This window comes from Ciconia boyciana, chromosome 2 (assembly GCF_034638445.1).
Source record: "Ciconia boyciana chromosome 2, ASM3463844v1, whole genome shotgun sequence".
Lineage (NCBI taxonomy): Eukaryota > Metazoa > Chordata > Aves > Ciconiiformes > Ciconiidae > Ciconia > Ciconia boyciana.
The window spans coordinates 67,933,331-67,951,862 of NC_132935.1; the positions used below are offsets into that span (position 1 = coordinate 67,933,331).

At 36.8% G+C, this 18,532-nt stretch overlaps 1 protein-coding gene across 1 annotated transcript in view; it reads left to right on the top strand.

Moving 5' to 3' along the window:
- LOC140647833 (dynein axonemal heavy chain 5-like) overlaps positions 1-18,532 on the top strand; it is a 173,624-nt gene that overhangs the window by 17,107 nt on the left and 137,985 nt on the right. Inside the window, exons 12-25 of the mRNA XM_072852925.1 lie at positions 1,086-1,184; positions 2,556-2,737; positions 5,057-5,176; positions 5,872-6,073; positions 9,091-9,186; positions 9,936-10,109; positions 10,203-10,292; positions 11,004-11,159; positions 12,154-12,293; positions 13,945-14,096; positions 15,908-16,115; positions 16,925-17,012; positions 17,129-17,252; positions 17,367-17,530. Of these exons, the coding sequence (XP_072709026.1) occupies positions 1,086-1,184; positions 2,556-2,737; positions 5,057-5,176; positions 5,872-6,073; positions 9,091-9,186; positions 9,936-10,109; positions 10,203-10,292; positions 11,004-11,159; positions 12,154-12,293; positions 13,945-14,096; positions 15,908-16,115; positions 16,925-17,012; positions 17,129-17,252; positions 17,367-17,530 (1,995 nt within the window). The remainder of the gene's footprint in view (positions 1-1,085; positions 1,185-2,555; positions 2,738-5,056; positions 5,177-5,871; positions 6,074-9,090; positions 9,187-9,935; positions 10,110-10,202; positions 10,293-11,003; positions 11,160-12,153; positions 12,294-13,944; positions 14,097-15,907; positions 16,116-16,924; positions 17,013-17,128; positions 17,253-17,366; positions 17,531-18,532) is intronic.

Sequence of the window (18,532 nt, forward strand, 5' to 3'; positions counted from 1 at the left end):
TGGTTTATTATCCGTTTGTTGAAACATATAACACTGATGATTCTGAAGTTAAATAGATAACTTGAAAAGAAGTCAATGCTTCTGTAATGTGTCTTTCATTAACATAGTGGGCGGAATGGTTGTGCAAAAGTAAAGCAATGCAGCAATACAACATTTTTCTATCTCTCTCCAGCTGTACCCTGTGGAAGCCAACTGTAGAGATGTCTGAAAATTCATCATATTGCTTTTAGAATTATTGATAGCTGACTTTTTGTAGCATAACTGCTCCTTCAGATAAGTGGATCTCTGTAATGTAAACTTACCAGTCTAAATTGTAGGCAAGCCAGAAAATAAGCTGTAGACCATGTACAGCCAATCATCACCCCAAAAAACACCAGAATGTAGATCTTCTAGCACTTAGGAAGGTATTCTACTGTTTTGAAAATAGACCAGGAAAACAGTATCACCTTACTGAGTTTTTGATTTTGTGCTTAACGTATTTGCAGACTTTTAAGATAAATGGAATTTGGATGAGAGTGTCTGTACAGAGCCAGTACAAGCCAAAGATGTTGAACTAGATTTCTTTCTTCATACAGAATTGCCTCCTAAGTACTGGATAGTTCCACCTGTCATGAACAGAAGGATATACAGGCATTAGTTGTGAACTCATTTGCCCTAACAATTGTTTATTAAAAAATTATGGGAAACACCCTGCTGCATTTCAGGGATCTTGTCTAAGTTCTGTAGAATGGGTACCATGCTAAAACCATTCTACAATGTAAGCTGGATTATCAAAACCACACTATTGTAATTCCATCAGGAAGTGTTTGGGTGTGTCGTGAGTGTCATTGGGTGTCTAAGTAAGGAGTTCCTCTAAATCACATCCAAAGTGTTGCTGATTGCCAAGTAGATCTTACCAATTTTTGCATGTAAAAGCAGTTATTTCTTATGTCAGGAAGAAATGGCTTATTTGAGAGAACTTCAGTGAGAAAATGTTTGCCAGATGGAATCATAGTCTTGTGGTAGCATGCACTGTAAAAAAGCAAGAACCTGTTCAGTAAATTTTAACAGTATTAATTCTATTTCTTTTCTTTTCCTCCCTTCAGGATGGTAATATAACAATTGCTGCCAATGAAGCTAAAGACAATGTGAGATATTTATATACATTGGATAAATTTTTTGGTCCACTTGCCAAAGCTTCACCTGTAAGTAGTACTCTAAAGGCACTTAATGTGAAATTCAGAAAAGAAAGGAAGGGCTTTTGCTGCTGAAAGAAAGATATTTTTCCTTTCAGTATTTAACTCCTATGCTTAATGATTAGTGGACAGCTTAACTCCTTTGGCATTAGTGAACTGAGTTTAGAGATTTTGAATAAGCCATAGATAATACTACTTTTTGTGTAGGAGGCAGTTGTCATTCCAAAAGATAATTGAAGGGCATGAGAAAAATAAGCAAAGTATGATGTTTTTCCAAACCTGATATCGAGCTGAATTGTCTTTGTGAGGTTGGGTCTTACGTATGGTACCTCTTCCTGTCTCCATGCTTCAGTTAGCAGTTACTTGTGATTGTTTTAATGCAAATATCATAAAATGATCTTAAGCCTTCAGCTGCGCTAAAATTGGGCAGCTTCCACTTATTTTACAGGTTAAAGCTGTTTCTCTTGCAGGTAACACGTATTTACTGTCATCTGGTTCAAACAATAAAACTTATTTTCATAACCATGTGGATCTCAGATTTCATTTTTTAAGTGAGAGTGTGAGTTTTGAAGATACAGCCACCAGGCAAAGTTGTCTAAGCTTATATGGTTCAGAAGATTTACACATAATCCAGCTGCTTACAAATTTTCTAAATCTTGTTTTCAGAGCTTGAAATCTGAATCTATTGTGCAATTTTACACTGCTTTTCTTCTGCAAATATTCACTGTTCTGCCATATTGTACTTGACTTTTAGATACCATACTTTTTTTTATCCTTTTCTAGACCAGTCACTGTCTCTTGTTCTGGGTTCCCAGTATACCTGCCTTGTATGCATTTCTGTGGAATCTTTCTGTGGGACAGAAAACTCTATAGTTCAGTATCCTCAGTAAGAGAGAGATTATTGTTGCCTTGCCTCCCCCTTCTGGATTTCTCTTCTGTACAGATCTAGGCAAAATGGGCAAAGGCCAACTTTTTCTTGTCCTTCCTACAGCAGGCCAACTCTTTTGTATCAGTGTATGACTTCTTTTCCACAGGTAGCATATTGTTTTGCAGAGCAGACTATAGCGCCTTCATATACTGGAGGCCATGGCCAAAAAGAGTACAGCCTCTGTTTTTCCTCTGGAAAATCCCACTCTGGAAGAAGACCTATTCATTTATTCATTACCCATTACCCATTTTTTTCTCTTGGTCATAGTGCATTAGGTCCCCACAAATGAATTGGATTGTCCAGTTCATAATGAGATGTCTACAAGAACAATGTGTTACAATCAAAAAGATGTTTATCCACTGACAAACGTATTCCCAGAGCTGTCACATTTTCCGTTGTGTTAATTTTGAAGAAATTCGAATTGGTGACTTTCTCCTTTTTTCCTGATGTAGGTAACAATGATGGAACACGTACCCAGTTTAATGAATACTGTCTGTATGATCTACTGTACATCACCATACTACAACACATCAGAGTGCATGACATCTCTTCTTCTTAAAATCACTAATCAAATGATTAACACATGCAAGATGTATCTATGTGAAGGTGTTTCAAAAATCTGGGATCTGGACAGGTGATAGAATATTAATAATCTTCTTTTGTTAACACTAAAAGTAAAATTGTAGATTAGTCATCAAGATTATTAAAAGGTAAATTTAAGTAGCACCTTGTCCTCCTACCAGGCACTGATTCCCATGTTAATTTTCAGCTTGTGACTACTCATTTTGTGTAGAATTAAGTACTCTGCAAAAACAAATTTACTATGTGTTGTGAAAAAAACTGTTATTGAAAAGCATGTAATGTATATCAGTATACAACACCCGATATTTTGTCCCCATGGCTTTTCTTAGACCAAAACTTGAGCAATTAGAACTGGGAGCTAAGGTTCTTCATAAAGAAGCTCTGAGGACAGACTGGCAAAGTTCCATCTAAGATTCATATTTGCTCTTAGTGGACAGGAAAGTCAGTTTGAGGAAGGGGACAATATATACCAGGACCAGAATCACAATTTGATTGTACTCTGTTTGGAGCAAGATAAGTGGATGATAGGTGGGACTCAGACTTGTATTTTCTGAGTATTCCATGGAGAATGCTGTATAAGCAAATAGATGAGGAGTGTTAATGGTGCCAATGAGGCACCTTAAATTTAAAAAGCTAGATTTACTGTAAGTTTGCTAGTTAGACATGCCTAAGACTAGTTTTGTTCTTCCTTTCTCTTGTTCTTGTTACAGCTATTAGTATAGCGAGAGTCCCTCATTTTCAGCAAATGTTAGGCACTATACAGAAAATGATCAAAAAGTTTGCCTCAGCTCTAAGGAGCTTGCAATCTAAAACATAAGAAGAGCTTGCAATCTGAAACATAAGAAGTGAATTGAGAGATGGGGGAAGGAAAGAGAGATGGAGAAAAACCAGCAATCATGTAGTGTTGGTCAGCTGGAATGACGGTGTTTTCAGCAAACCTTGTGATGCTCTTGGATGTTTTGTAGGCATCACTGCTAGGAGAACTAAAGGAGACATTTTAAGGAAGGGATGAGTTAGCTGCTCTATGGCTACTTGCAAGGAGCTGCTCCCAAGTGCTACATACAGCATAAGCGGAAGCACAGAAGTGTTTGTATGAAACCTAACAAGTGGGTGGTGAATGCTGATGTCACTGGCAGAACAAGTGTATCTGAAGGATAAGTTAAGTGGAGATAGCCTAGGAAAAACACAGACTATAAGAACAAGTCAATTATTTTCATGCAAAAGAGAAGGGGAAAACCACAGAGAAAGGTTAAGATGAGCATGACATATAAAGTTATCAACTAGTAAAGTAATGATTGGAACCATCTCTTGAAAGAGTATAAATGGAGTGAGATTATAGTTACTGAGGTGAGAAGGAAAAGGTGTTACAAGCTTCATCAAGACATAGTCAGGATGTCTGTGCTTAAATTCCAGCCAAGTCAAAGGTGACACTGAGGTAACAGGCTATGAGACATAAAAGTAAATCTAACAAATAATTTGGATTTCTCCTGTATTTTGGTGTGGGTAAAGGGAAGTTTTCAGAAATTACCTGTAATCAATTAAGTATTGGCTATGTTTATTCTAAAGAATTAATGTACACAGAAGTAGAATACATTCTTTTGTTTATTCTAGCTGAATTTATTTTTGAGACATTCTTCTCATTTACTTATTTGCTGCTGCTGTCCCAGCAAAAGTTTCTCTCTGTCCCAGTTAGTTGTTTCAATCTATAAAGTTTACTATCATTTTAATTTGCGAAGATCCTTTGGAAGATGAAAGACAAAGCTAAAGTGGAGCAACAGTCTTGGGTAAATGGCTTATGACTAATTTCCATGCTTCATCTGTATGTCTCATGTATAGTAGTACCTCAGGGTTAATGAACAACCGTGTATAAGACGTAACTATCTGTGGCTTTAGGAACCGAGATCTTCCTGGTGTGTCTTTGTAAAGAAACAAGACTTTCCTCATGCTTACTGTAGTCTGGAAAAATACCTCTCCAGTCTTGTCTGCTTAGAAAAAATGAAGAAACAAATGAAGAAAATTGTTTGCAAAAATCGTTATCAGCAGTACCCCGGTTACAGAAGATGAGAAATGGCAAAACGGCAGGCACTCAGTAGCTAGGGTTTACCTGAAGTAAGTCCTTTCTGGACTATGCTATGAAAGTTCTGGGTTGATGACAACCAAACCTAAACTTAAAAATATCCAATCTAGGTAACAAATTTAAAACAAAACCTTGTAATGTAATCCTCATATTTTGAATGTTTTCCAGGTAATGTATACTTTTGTGTTCTTATTTTGCAAAGTTGCATATCTGACTGAAATGTTCTATTTTTATTTATACTCTTTTGAAGACCTCCTTAGGATTATTTTCTGTCTTCTGTACTTTTTTCCTCAGGCAAGAATTGCTAAAGAGGATACAACAATGCATTTCCCTCAAAGAACAGTACCAAACATCCTTTCAGAGAATTAGGGAGGCGCTAAAGGAAAATCCAAGTGGCAGGCAATTTGATTTCAGGTAAATAATTCACCCTAAGATTGAATCATATTCATTTATACAATTTATAAATGAGATGTCATTATATCTGCTAGCTAGCAGAAAAGCTAAATACTCAATTAAAATGTAGTATTTATTATAAACAGAACATGACCGTGCAGCATTTTTTTTTTATTCAGGAATAAACCAGTGACAGGTTTTTGCTGGTCACTTGTTGATTTAGCAGATGTCCAAGGGGACTTCAGGGGAATTTATGCATGTGTTAATTTAATACCTGTGTTTATGTGTGGTCTGAAATCCCAACAAATTTGAGTAATGAATGTAAGTAAAAAGACTCCAGGAGAACTTAATCAGCTTTGGGCTGGGTTGTCTATTACAATGCCAAGGGGAGTTTTACCTGTATTGGCACTGAAAGCACGGAGCATTTCTTAGTATTGTACATTCACATTTTGATCTCCTGCAAATGTCTTATTTAAGAGAGTAACTCCTGTAAAATGTGGTAAAGGCTTTTAATTGACATATATAAGGATTAAGCATTTTCTCGTTTATATCCATTACTTTAAAATGGTTTTTACTTGATTTGTAATTATTACAGCATAGATTTTTTTATGTGAAACTTGGTAGCAGTTCTGGAAAAATATATGTGGGTTAAATATATGTGGTTAAATCTATTACAAATAGATTTGCATAACAATCTGTTGCTTTTTTATTGTTAGTGAAAACTATATATTTGGAAAATTTGATACATTCTGTAAACGTTTGGAGAAGATTTCAGACATGAGCAATATTATGGAAAGGCTTTTAGAGCTCCAGCGTATAAAAATAGAAGGTATTGAAGAGATCAGTACTCATTACCAGAGCATTGCTACAAACACCAAGTCCAAACGGTATGATGTTCTGGATCACAGAAAAAAGGAGGTATGTACATTCAGCACTTGTCTGACAATCACTCCCTTCATTCTATGCTTTTCACAGGAGTTATGCAAAGAAGATTAAATTTTATAAAAATGCATATAGTATCTTGCTGTAATAATAATACTTTCATATCTTTTAATACAATTTGAAGGCATTTGGGTAAATTTGGCTTTTATTTCAAATGTTTTTGTTATTTTTTTATAAACTAGGTTTTGTGTGGTAGGTAATGCTACAAACAACTTTTCCTAAACTTGTTTGTTTTGAGATGCATATATTTTGAACTGCAGACTGAAAACTAATTCAGACAGGTCAATGCATTAAATACAGTTTATCTAGTTGCAAGAGTTACTCAGTGTTACTGAAAATACTTAATAGCATAGTAAAGACAGTATTATAGTAAAGGTAGCAAAGGCACTTAGAAGAACATTTTAGAGGGAGAAGTGAATAATACCACCCTCAGTGCTGAGCAGGGTGGTAAAAACTAAAGTGGCTTTTCAAGTGCTTCAGACTCATGTTTTAATACATCCTGCACGTGCTGGAATTGAGCTGCTTTTTTTGAGCTGTAGCCTGCTTGCTTTGCAGGATTGATAGCCTCACAATAGAAGTGCTAGAAATGTTGACTTACTGTCCTGCCTTCCTGAACTGTAGCTCGCAATTGTCAGGAACTTTCCTTTAAACATTTAAGTCTAGAGTATCTTTGGCTTTCTTCTAACTGGCTGATGGCTTACATTTCTGTAATACTTGCTGCATGTTCTTTTCTGAAAGAGAACATTTACTGGTAACTGTAATTTTAAAAAATAGTGTTTAAAAATTGCGTTGCTTTTCTACACCTAAATGGTTGGAGCAATATATTTTCTGGACTATCTTCCCAAGCTTGTGGAGTGCCTTCTTCAAGAGGAAGTTTGCATTAAACTCTTTTTGTAGGTCCTCAGTCTTTTGGACTTTTTAAGAAAAATTATTACAGACAAATACCCTACTTCTAGTTAGGAGCTGCCGAATTTGGTAGCCCAATAGAGGTGAGGCTGTTACAGTTCCATGTCCCCAGGTTCACTGAGCTGTGAGGCTGAGCATGTAATTCCCAACAGGCATGCATGCACACATACACACAATACATTTATACACAGGTCTGGCCGCACAGCTCAACACAAACTGAAAACACAGCAATCACACAATTGCAAATGGTATTAATGGCCTCATCCTGAACCTCTCTGGCTGAGCAGAAGGAAAGCCTGTTAGTGGAAAATATATATACATGGATCCCTCCAGTAGCTGGTCTTACACACTTAGTCTATCCAACAACTGGCACCTGGATACCCAGGTCTCCCCAGTTCCTGGATGTACCAACCCCTCCAAGGCCCACAGCTGCACTCCAGTTGCTGGTACTCAGACCTACACGCACATAGATGCACAGAAACATGCGCTATGGGTCCCTCCAGTAACTGGTCTTAGGCAATCAGTCTATCCTCTACCTGACCCCTGGATCCCCTTGCTGTCCCAGTTGCTGACACACAGAGGCACACACATGCAAACAGTTCTTTCCTGTAGCTGGTCCAGTCCTATAACCTTATCAGTAGCTGACCCTCAGACCCTACTGTCTCTCTGGTAGCTGGCTTAGGCCTCCTGGTCCCTCTGGTAGCCAACTCTTAGACCACTCTGGTCTCTTTAATATCCAGCCCAGACTTATGGCTGCTCCAACACTTGGTTCCCAAGCTTCTGTCCTATTTGCTGCTTAGTCTGGTTTGGTATTCTCTGACTATTATATGTGACACACCCACCCACACAGTATGCATATGCTCCAGTGTTTCTATTTGCTATGATCCATGGTTCCTACCCTGGTTGCTGATGCTTAGACCTCAATACATTCCAGTCTCTCCAGTTGCTGACTCTACAGATGCACAGGCCCCAGTGACCCATGGTCTCCATAGAATCATGGAATGGTTTGGGTTGGAAGGGACCTTTAAAGATTATCTAGTCCAACCCCACTACCATGGGCAGGGTCATCTTTAACTAGATCAGGTTGCTCAAAGCTGCATCCATCATGACCTCGAACACTTCCAGGGATGGGGCAGCCACAATTTCTCTGGGCAACCTGTTCCAATGTCTCACCACCCTCAGCATAAAAAATTTATTCCTTATGTCCAATCTCAATCAACTCTCTTTTGGGTAGATTTAAAACTGTTACCCCTTCTCCTGTCACCACAGGCCTTGGTAAAAGTCTCTCTTCATCTTTCTTATAAGCTGCCTTTAAACCCGTTCCCCTCCTGTTGCTGGTATGTAGACTCCCATACACACTATGCACACAGATGAGAGAACCCTTTTACCCATGAAAATGTTTAGAAATGGAGATAAGTAAGAAGACAAGACAGACTGTGATTATCAGGTGCAGGGCACAGCCAGACAAGTGTACTGACCAGCAAGCTGTTCACATGTGACCGACTCCTTTTATCCCATCATGCCTCCATTTTTCCACACTTACTCCTCCCACAAAACACAGTGATCCCTGCAATTACTTCTTCCCTAACTCCCATAATATGTTTTGTATAGTCCCAAAATGCTCTTTCCTGGTAAACTGTAATGAGTCCCTTATCCCCTAGGCAATAACCTCCCTTAGACTGTAAGGTGCTCTACAGGGCCTGCCAGTTTGCTCATCTTGCTGGGTTTCATACCCGGACAGTGAGCTGAGCGCTCTCCTGTGGCAGTGCTGGGAGTAGCTGGTGAGCGCGCTCTGTTCTCTCTGATCAGGTTGTTATATTTCCTCTGCCTGTCCTTGTTCCTCGGTGCTCCTTTGTGTTCATGAAGATGAGGCTTCAATCACATAACCTAACACTTCTTATTTTTTGTTTGCTTTGCTTAGAATGTAAATGCCTTTGATACTGGTGTTGTCCCTGTTCTCTTTAATTCAGTGCACAACATGTGTACTGGGCAGACAAAGCAAATTCCCCAAAAACTTCAGGGAAATAATTTTGTATGAAATGAAAGCAACACTATAGGTGATTTTTTTTTCTTTTATCCTTTTATAGTTCGAAAAAGATTACCTTGAATTTAAGAACCAAATTGCAGCATTGTATGAATCCATACAAGAATTTGTGGATTCCTGGTTTGAGAAGACCGTAACTGTAAGTAATTTTACAAATGCGTACCTCTTGTTCTGGCGCTCAGAAAGGCTGAGTACCCACAGCTCCTACTGAACTCCTTCATTACTGCCAGTGTTCTATATTGTGGTGGTGGCTGCCTGAGATAATGTAGGAGGACATCAAGGCTATTACCAGTGTTCTAAAAGTCGCTTGCAGAAGTGCTGGAAGATAATGTTCATTGTTGCTTGGCGTCAGTTTTAGGTTCCATCTTTCCTTCCCAATTTTATAGTCCTATTTTTTTGAAGTTTATTTTCTTTCTTTATCCTGGTGTTCCCCATGCTTCCTGTTGCATTTCTAAGTTATTCCTGTTGGACTGGCAGGAGTAATGAAATAATTTCTGCCATCTGTTACCTTAATGTCAGTACTGTTCATTGGTTCAGGCCCTGATCATGATATGAGATGTTAATGAATCATGGGTAAGGGTATAGGTGTTCTACCACAACTGTTTGCAGAAAAAAAGACTGATGATTTGAGACTCAGAAAAAAATTAAATATTCCAGTATATTGTAGTGGTAGCAGTTTCTTGGTTCATAGTATGGTAAATATATTCTAAATGGAACAAAATACAGAAGTAAAATTCACTAACTTGTCTGGATGGAGTTTTCTGTGTTTCTTAGAAAACAACTTGTAAACTTACATAACATATTATAAATTAAAAAAAACGGTCTATGAACAATGACTTTCTGAACTGTTAATGTCTTCTGGAGTAAATGCTCCATCCTCCTTTTTAGACTGAACAGATGCTGGGACTTCTGATGAAGCTTGAACAAATAGGAGAAAATCATATTGATCTTAATGAGAAGTATACCATTGTCCTTCAGCAGTACAGCCAAGACTTAGAGTTTGTTCGAAAACTCTACCAGAAGCAAAAAGAAAATCCACCTATACCACGTAATATACCGCCAGTAAGAATGAAATAAATGAGAAAGAAAAAGGACTTTGCTTCTTGACCATTTTTAAGTTAATGGAAATAAAACCTCATATCTTTTGTGTTTTAGGTAACAGGGAAGATCATGTGGGCTCAGCAGTTATACAGAAAAATTGACCATCCAATGACATTCCTTAAAAAGAAAACCACACTTTTGAAGGTTGGAAATTAGCATAGGAGGATTTATGCTAAGCTTTCAAGCATGTTATTAACAGACATATGATTTATTTTTATACTCCTAAGCTCACTTTTCTAGCAACTTGTATTCAAGCTCATCAACAGGATAGGTGTTAGTGTTTGCTCCAGGATTTGAATCCCTTTTTGCAGCATTATTATTCTGCAGCTCGGGACAGTTGCTTCCCTTGAGACATTAAGCTGATGACTTAGGCTGGTGCTTTTGTCCCTTCTGGGGCTTGACTCATGTTAATCCTGATAGTAGCACTGTTGGCCACGTACCTAAGATGAGAGCCTTCTGTCTGCTATGCTCTGTAATGAAGAGGACTGAGATATTTAACCTCAAACATTAGCCACACTTCATGAAAGAATACAGTTTTATAGCTTTCTCAATGGGACATCAGTGCCTTGTACAGGTCATAGTATAGACTTTGTTTTATGGGCAAGACTGGGAGGAAAAATTGGGAAAAGAGTTATGTTGTTTAGAGCAGTTAAATACTTCTTAATAATTGAATTCCTAAATATATTTCTATGTTTCTGTGTTTTACCTTATCTCTAAAATAGCATAACTTAAAGCTATTTGTTTTGTTTTCCTAATGGTGGTGAGGAAAAGCTTAGTGGAGGGCATTTCTACTGTTAGACTCATCGAATTGTTTAAATGGTATTTGCTTTTTTTTTTCCCCCCCTTGAATTGCAGACACTGGAAATGAAAAGGGTTATTAAGAGCTACAATAAAATGGCTGCAGTTCTTTTGGAATTTGAACTTATTTATCATAGAGCCTGGTGCAGTTTTGCTGACCAGGCTAGAAATGCTCTGTATGCTTCCTTACTTGTCAGGCACCCAGAAACCAAGGTAAATATGATTTATTCTTTGTATTACTGTTGCATTGTTTGCTATTTTAATCATATCATGGATAGACAAGCACAACATTAAAATAATTTTAATAGGGTTTAAAAATGAACTACTCAAATTGGTATGTTTTTTTCCCTTTTTGTATATATTTATGGTACAGACTTCATCATCTTTCTTCTTCATAAGGCTCCTACCTCATTCAGGACATAAAAGAGGCAGTACCCAGCAAATACATATTTTTATTGACTTATCTACATCTTTTTAGATATTGTTTTGTGTTTTATTTTCTATGTTAACCAAAATTGTAGTCAAGGAAGGAGTTTTTAATTAGATCATGGTCTTTTCTGTAGTGGTCAACATCACTGTGTTGAGTATATTGCAATCATTCATTAATTTGCTTTCAAAACTGCTTCCTGAGGCAGAAAATCTTACCATTCTTACTTCACAGATTATTTTTTCTGCTGTAATGGAGAGAAATTATGGTTAAAATGTGGCATTCTTTGAACTAATGATTCCATAATGGACAACTAGAACCTAGTTTTCAAATTTATTTAGCATCTTAATAGCATTTAGTGCCCCCAAAAGTGTACAAAGATTAACCTTCACAACATTTCTCCCTAGTCTACCAATGGAGAAACTGAGAGGGAAAGGCAAATTAGTTTTCACAGAGTGTAGCTGCGGAACTAGAATGAAACTTAGGAAGTCACAGGAGCCAAGTGGTTAGGGCACACTGAAGGAGTCACAGGTGCTGATCATTGAAATCAGTTGTAATTGAAATTGAAATCAGTGTAAGATATTGATTGATTAATACTTTGGAAAATCCAGGTATTTGTAGAGGAGGATGAAGATCTGTGTAGAAACATGGATATCTGTTTTTAAAATCTTCTCTAGTCTACATCTTGTTCTATGTTCTGGTTATACCACACTACATGTAACCACCAAAATGCTGCCTTATTTTCTATTTCTTTTTTTTCCCCTGTACTGCTACATGAAGGAAATACTTGTAAACTTGGACCCAGTGGTCCTGGAAGTACTTTATGAAACAAAATACCTGAAAAAAATGCATTTTGAAGTTCCAGATGTTGTCCTTGGCTTGTGTGCAGATGAAGAACAGATTAAAAGACATCAAATGGAGTGAGTGAACACTTTTTGGATTTGGTTCTCATCTGCAAATGGGAATCTCTAGCTTTGAGTCTGTTGCATATGCTTTTGATTTATTATAATTTTTCTCTTTGATGGAGTTTAATTGAAATTTAATTGCTTTCCCCTGCATTTCCATAGTAATATTGGTAACATGCAGTTGTTCCTATCTCCACAAATATCTCATTACTAGAAAACGCCTACATGCTTTTGTTTTGTTACTGCAACAGCTGCTCTGTAAGTGGGGCTCCTAGATACTGCTAAGGCATCTATGCACTATAACATAGGGATTACACTCCAAAATATTACAGTTAACATAAAAGCTTTTTTCTGTTAGAAAAACAAGCTGGAATTTGCCACTTGATTAAGGCACAACTCAAACATTTGTATAGGTAATACATCACCTAAGTTATAATATAGTCTCTCATGTTGAATAACTGAAATAACTTTCGTCGATTTTAAATAATTTCTTTCTGCTTCTTGTAACAGTCCAATTCTGTGCTGGAAGAGTTCTTTTCATTCTCAGGGATGCTGATTATTAATTCTCTAACTCTAAGCAAGGATGATAGGTCTTAAAAATGTCATCCTTTGTGAGGAGTGTTCTTTAGATAGTTTTTAAATAGAAGTGGACAAAAAGGGACAAAGTTCAAAGAGATTCATAAACACTTGAATTCAATCTCTCCTCCCTTTTTCTATGGTAAAGCTTTCAGTCTTTCACTCTTATAATACGACATTTTTCATTAATTATCTGTGGAGTGTTTTTGGACAAACTAACCTAAAATTTCTAATGTGCAAGACAAACTCTGTGTGCTACAATCCTGTGAAAAGCAACGGCCCCAACTTTTTGCCATCCAAGAGAAACAAAAAAGTGCAGAAAATGATTGCAATAAAAAAAATATCCAAACTTTCTTTCTATTTTAAAAAAGACTTCAGACTTTGCTGACTCCCCAAGCAAAGAAGGAGTATTCAGAGACAGTAGATTTTTGCTTAAGCAACACTGGAAAAACAGTTCTGGGTATATTGCAAAGGGGTTATCTCAGTATACAGTTTGTAACAGCAATGTTTAAAGTAATGGTTTTAATCTGGCACAGAACACAGCAATTACTTTTTTTGCAGCAGTTCTTGTAAGGAGCCCATTTTGTATCTTTGACTTCTGAGTTGCATTTGCTTCTAATTCTTGTTTATGCAGCTTCATTGTGTAGCTCCATTTTCATGGAACTATATTGGTAAGTCTTGATTCGGAATTTGGCCTCTTTTTCTTTGGGATTTGGTGTCCTAAGTGGTTTGGATCTTGCTTTTCTTATAAGCAGTGTAATTTCATACCATGCCTTGTGAGATAGGAAGAAGGGAACAAAAATACCATGTTTTCAATTTCCTGGGGTTTTTTTTGTAATTAATTTTCCTTGGAAGAAAGTTTCTCTAAATTGATCACAGTCACTTTACTGAAGGTATTTATTTCCCCAGTCTGGTTCTGCTGTTAGTGAGGAGAAAGAGGCTTAGTTTGAGCTAGGAAGAGCTGGAAAGAGTTCTTATTTTTAACATGGGGTCAGAACTTGCAAATCTTATTAGTAGAAAACACATCCAAACTTCTGTATGTTTCAGATATCTGAATTAAGCACATTCTAAACATGATCATATCTTGCAGACTCCACAATCTGTTGATCAGTTACAAAGAGTGTCTGAATGGGATTCCCATTATGCTGAAACCACTGATGAAACCATTTATAGGACAAGTTGAGGATGCCCTTACTCCGGGCCTGATGCAGCTGTCATGGACTTCTTTGAACATCAGTAAATGTATGTAGTAGGAGAAGGAGTGGTGAACCGTTGATACTGTTAGGTGATACCTGCCAGATATTTCCTTGTCAGTTTTAGGAAGAGGACTCCATCTATATAAGGGGAAAACATACTAGTAAATCAGTTTTCAGCTGAGGTAGACTGATGTTAGGCTTTCACTTTTCTTCTTCAAAATGAAAAGCAGCAAGATAAACAGGAACAGATGCAGCCTAAATCTGAAAGTGAAATGGGGCATGGGTTTGTGCAGCTGTTCATTTGTGACTCTGCCATGTGGCACTGGTGCACAGGGCTCTGACCAGTGCTTAAAGCAGGATTGGTTGCCTTTTAGCTTTGCTTGACCTTTGCCTGACCAGAGCACAAAATAACAATGGCAAGTGGGTTTTTATGTTTGTTTTATAGCTCTAAAATGAATTTTTGTGTTTGGTTTGCATAGTTTAGTAATGCATCATAAGGAAGGTCTTTACAATATCATTTATTTATTTATTCATTTAGGTACTCTCTGCACTATGTTAAGTATCTGAACAGCTATAATCCAGGTTTTAATGGTTCTTTGGATCAGCATTTGCTCTGATGGAAACTGGCCTTTTTTGGCAAGATAGGGGTTATGCAGCAATAGTATCAGGGCTGCCTCCTGTTTCCTGCTGCTGCAGCTGAAATGGAATCACCCCTAGAATGGAATGCTTTTCTTGAATGTATGCATCATATCATTTTGAAGATGTGCAACGTCTAACATGCTCAGAATGCATGTTGGACACTGACAAATTAGCCATTGGTTCAGTGTATACAAAATAACTCTGACCTGCCAGCGATGTGCTGGATTCACTATGCATGAGCTTAACGTCTTAAGTGCCTTATTTCCATCTAATATGTAGAAGTATGGGGGCCCATGGTTGCCTTCTAGACTAAAACTCAGGAGACAAGGCGAAAAAATGGATTTAGGACTACCTAATTTATATATGAAAAAAAAAAAAAGCTAAGGAATTGGTTGGGTTACTTTTCTGTTTTAGTAAAAAAGACAAGCTCCACAATTAACTTCCTAATAGGAATAAATTATGTTTTCCACTTAAAGCATCAGCAGTTGGACACCACTGTCACACTGCCTTGTCTCAGATATCATAGTGATTTCTTTCTACATACCGTAAGAAAGAGTATTGGTGATTCAAATGATACTGTCTGGTAATAGCAAAGACAAAGCATGTCAGGTGACATATTTTTTTCTTCTTTGCAATGAAAAGTATGAAAGACAGGGAAAGAATTTATCCAGTCTATTCAGAAACGGTTGTTTTTACCTAGTTTAACACACACATCTGTTAAAGCACTCAGTTTATCCCTTTCCAAAGTAAGTTAGGTCATATGCATGAAAGAAGACATCTAGTGGTTTAACCAGTATGTAATCTTTGCTGGGGGAATTTTTGCCATTGAATTTATAAGTTAATTACAAATATAAAAGTACTGGATTTCACTACATATGTATGTGTGTATGTATGACCAAAATAATTTTTGGACAGTTGTATCCTTTCTGTTTTCCATTGTATTTTGTTGATCCTTTTCATTACAATGTTCTTTAATACAAAAAAAAAGAAGAGATATTTTGAAGGCTAGTGTGCTATTTATTATAAAATGGTTTCATTTAAAGACTCCAAAGCAGAGCAAGTCCATCATGTTTGTATTTCAGGCCTTAATTACATATTTCATTGCCATTAAATCCTCATTTTATTGTAATACCTGGAGAGGGGCAAGGGGAAGGGGAGATGAGATTTTAGAGGTCTGTATTTTGCATGATTTGTTCTCATTTTGTTTTCCTTGCTTAGTTATTGAGAATGTTTATAGTACCCTGAGGGAGTTGGACTATGTAGTCAAAGAAGCAGCTGATACCCTGGAATGCAGAATTGAAAGAATTCTGGAGGATATGTCGAACACTGCTCTGATAATTTTGCCAGAAGATGAACCTATAGATGTGCTTTCTTTCCTGGAACAGACAGAAAAGCTTGCCGTCTCTACTGCTCACAAACTGTCTCAGTAGGTTTACTAATTGCACAGATTTCAAGGCCATATTTGGGAGGGATTATTTATGTATTACTTTTTTATGCAGAGAGTTTACTTTTAAAATTTTATTTTAACAGAGTACTAGTCTAAAGCAAAATGGCAGTCTCAGGATGCAGGGGAGAAACTCCCGAGTATCTTGAATACAGCAGATGTAAAATAGCATGTGTAGTGTTTACCATTTCATATTTTTCTTCTTATGGCATTTTAATCAGTAGCAAGAAAAATGAAGATGGGTAGGACTTGAAATCTCATCCCCATGTTAATTGCTTGATTCTTAATGCTAGCTAGCTGATGTAAGACTTCCCATTCTCCCAGTGCTGCAAATTTTTGGCCTATGCTTATTTTCCAGGTTATAGCAGAATAGTTGTTCAGTTCTCCAAAAAAGATGTCTATGGTCATTGTGCAAAATAAGATACCTTCTATTTATTTTTTATTTATTTTACTAATTCTGATTTCACGTATTATCTTACTGCATCATCATGATAAGCCTGTTTTATTAACTATAGCTGGAAAATAACTTTTTTTTCTTTAACTATTATGAAGTCCAATTGAATCAGATATAACAGAGTCTGACAAATGGGTTTCTTGATGGTCTGCATATCTTAATGTCTTACATTCTCTGTATACCCAAGCAATAGGAACAAACTGAAAAGTGTAAGGGTGTTTCCCTGCACATACAATTCTTCACAGTGCAGTAGGACTGGGGGTGTGTGCCTGGAAAATAACAAAGGGTATTCCTTATGTTTGATTCCCTGCGGGTGACTGTAAGGTTGTTTTTGTAGACAGAGTCAGCAAGTGGAATGCTCTGTGTATGAACTGGTAGATATTCTTAAGCACAGGCTGAAAGCAGATGCCGGAAGAACTCTGGAGGTAAGACCTCTACAGTGTAAAAAGTGACCTTTTATAACCTAGTCAGATACTTGAAATTTTACTTACATGCTGGATAATATGGTTATTTTCCTAAGAATTTTCTCTTAACTCTTCAGGATTCATACGCCTGTACACATCTCGACATGAAACAGAAAACGCGCTGCCAGGAATGCCTGTCCTGTAGTTACTATAATCTGATGGGACAGCTTTGTCAGAAGAATATTGACTCTTTAGTCAGATGTGAGTCTGTCTTTTTCAGATATGCTTAATTTTTTAATATCGCTTTAAGATTTTTTTCCCAAGCTTATGGTGGTAAAAAAAGTATAACCTCACTTAAATATTATATTTATTTAGGCACGAAGATTTCTTTAGAGTCCTTAAGAGATCGATTGCGTGTTGTTGACTCTAGGTATCAGATGACCAAGTTTGTAGAGACACAGAGGGTTCCTTTGTTCAAAGCTGAAATTCAACTCGCTATTCCAAATGTTGTCTTGAGACCAAGTCTTGAAGATATTCAGGTAACAAAATAATTGCACATCTCAGTCATTTATGGTAAAACAGTTATAAATACATTGTTTTAAAACAACATGTGCAAATTTAACCTGGTATAAGAACTAAAAGAAAGGGAAACAAAAATTAAAAGTCACTTGAGTTCTTGACATCACTGGGTGCTAAGGACATGAAGCCACCGATCAGGTTTGTTATGCAGGCCAGTAGAAGGAACTGTTTTCCTAAAAGCTCAGTAATTCACGTTCACAAACCTCTATTTAGAGGCAAATATTTCAAAGTGAATGCAAAAATAAAAATGAATGCCATTGATACAGCCTGATTTGACTTCCTGGTCTCCTTAAACTGTTTCAGAAAATAAAACGATGTTATCAGTTTATAGTATCATTCATAAATCAGCATTCTGCAGTAGTGAAATGTAAAGAAAAATATTACCAGCCTGAGGCCCTAAACTGTGAAAAAATTTGAACACTCATTTAAACTTATACGAATTCAGCAAAATTCTTACACACATACTTACAATCTCCTACGATGTCTGAAATTATTCACAAACTATTAGTTATTTATGGTGTTGATTTGTGGACTTTTCACTTAGCATTGTCACTGTCAAAATCAGTAGTTGAATTCTTTCTCAGAGTTCATTTGCAGCCTTCATGGTGGTGTCAGTAAGAAAACAGATCACAAAGTGTAATTTTAAAATACCATAGATAGAAGAAGTTATATAATAATTTATATAACTGCCTGTATTGTTTACAGACTATACCATCACAAATTCAGACAAATGTGTTCAGGCATTCTGATGTGAAGGTGAAAACTGTTATTATTAATAATAAATAACTATGTTTATAACCAGTTTAAGGGGAAATAGTACTACAGTGAAGTTATGATCCCCAGTGATTCATGATTACTGCTCATAAAGGTCTCACGTTCTTGTTTGAAAACCACATAAACATAGAAGGACTGTGACAAAATTTTATGGAGTACTCTTTCCCCTTACAAAATGTATTTTGGGT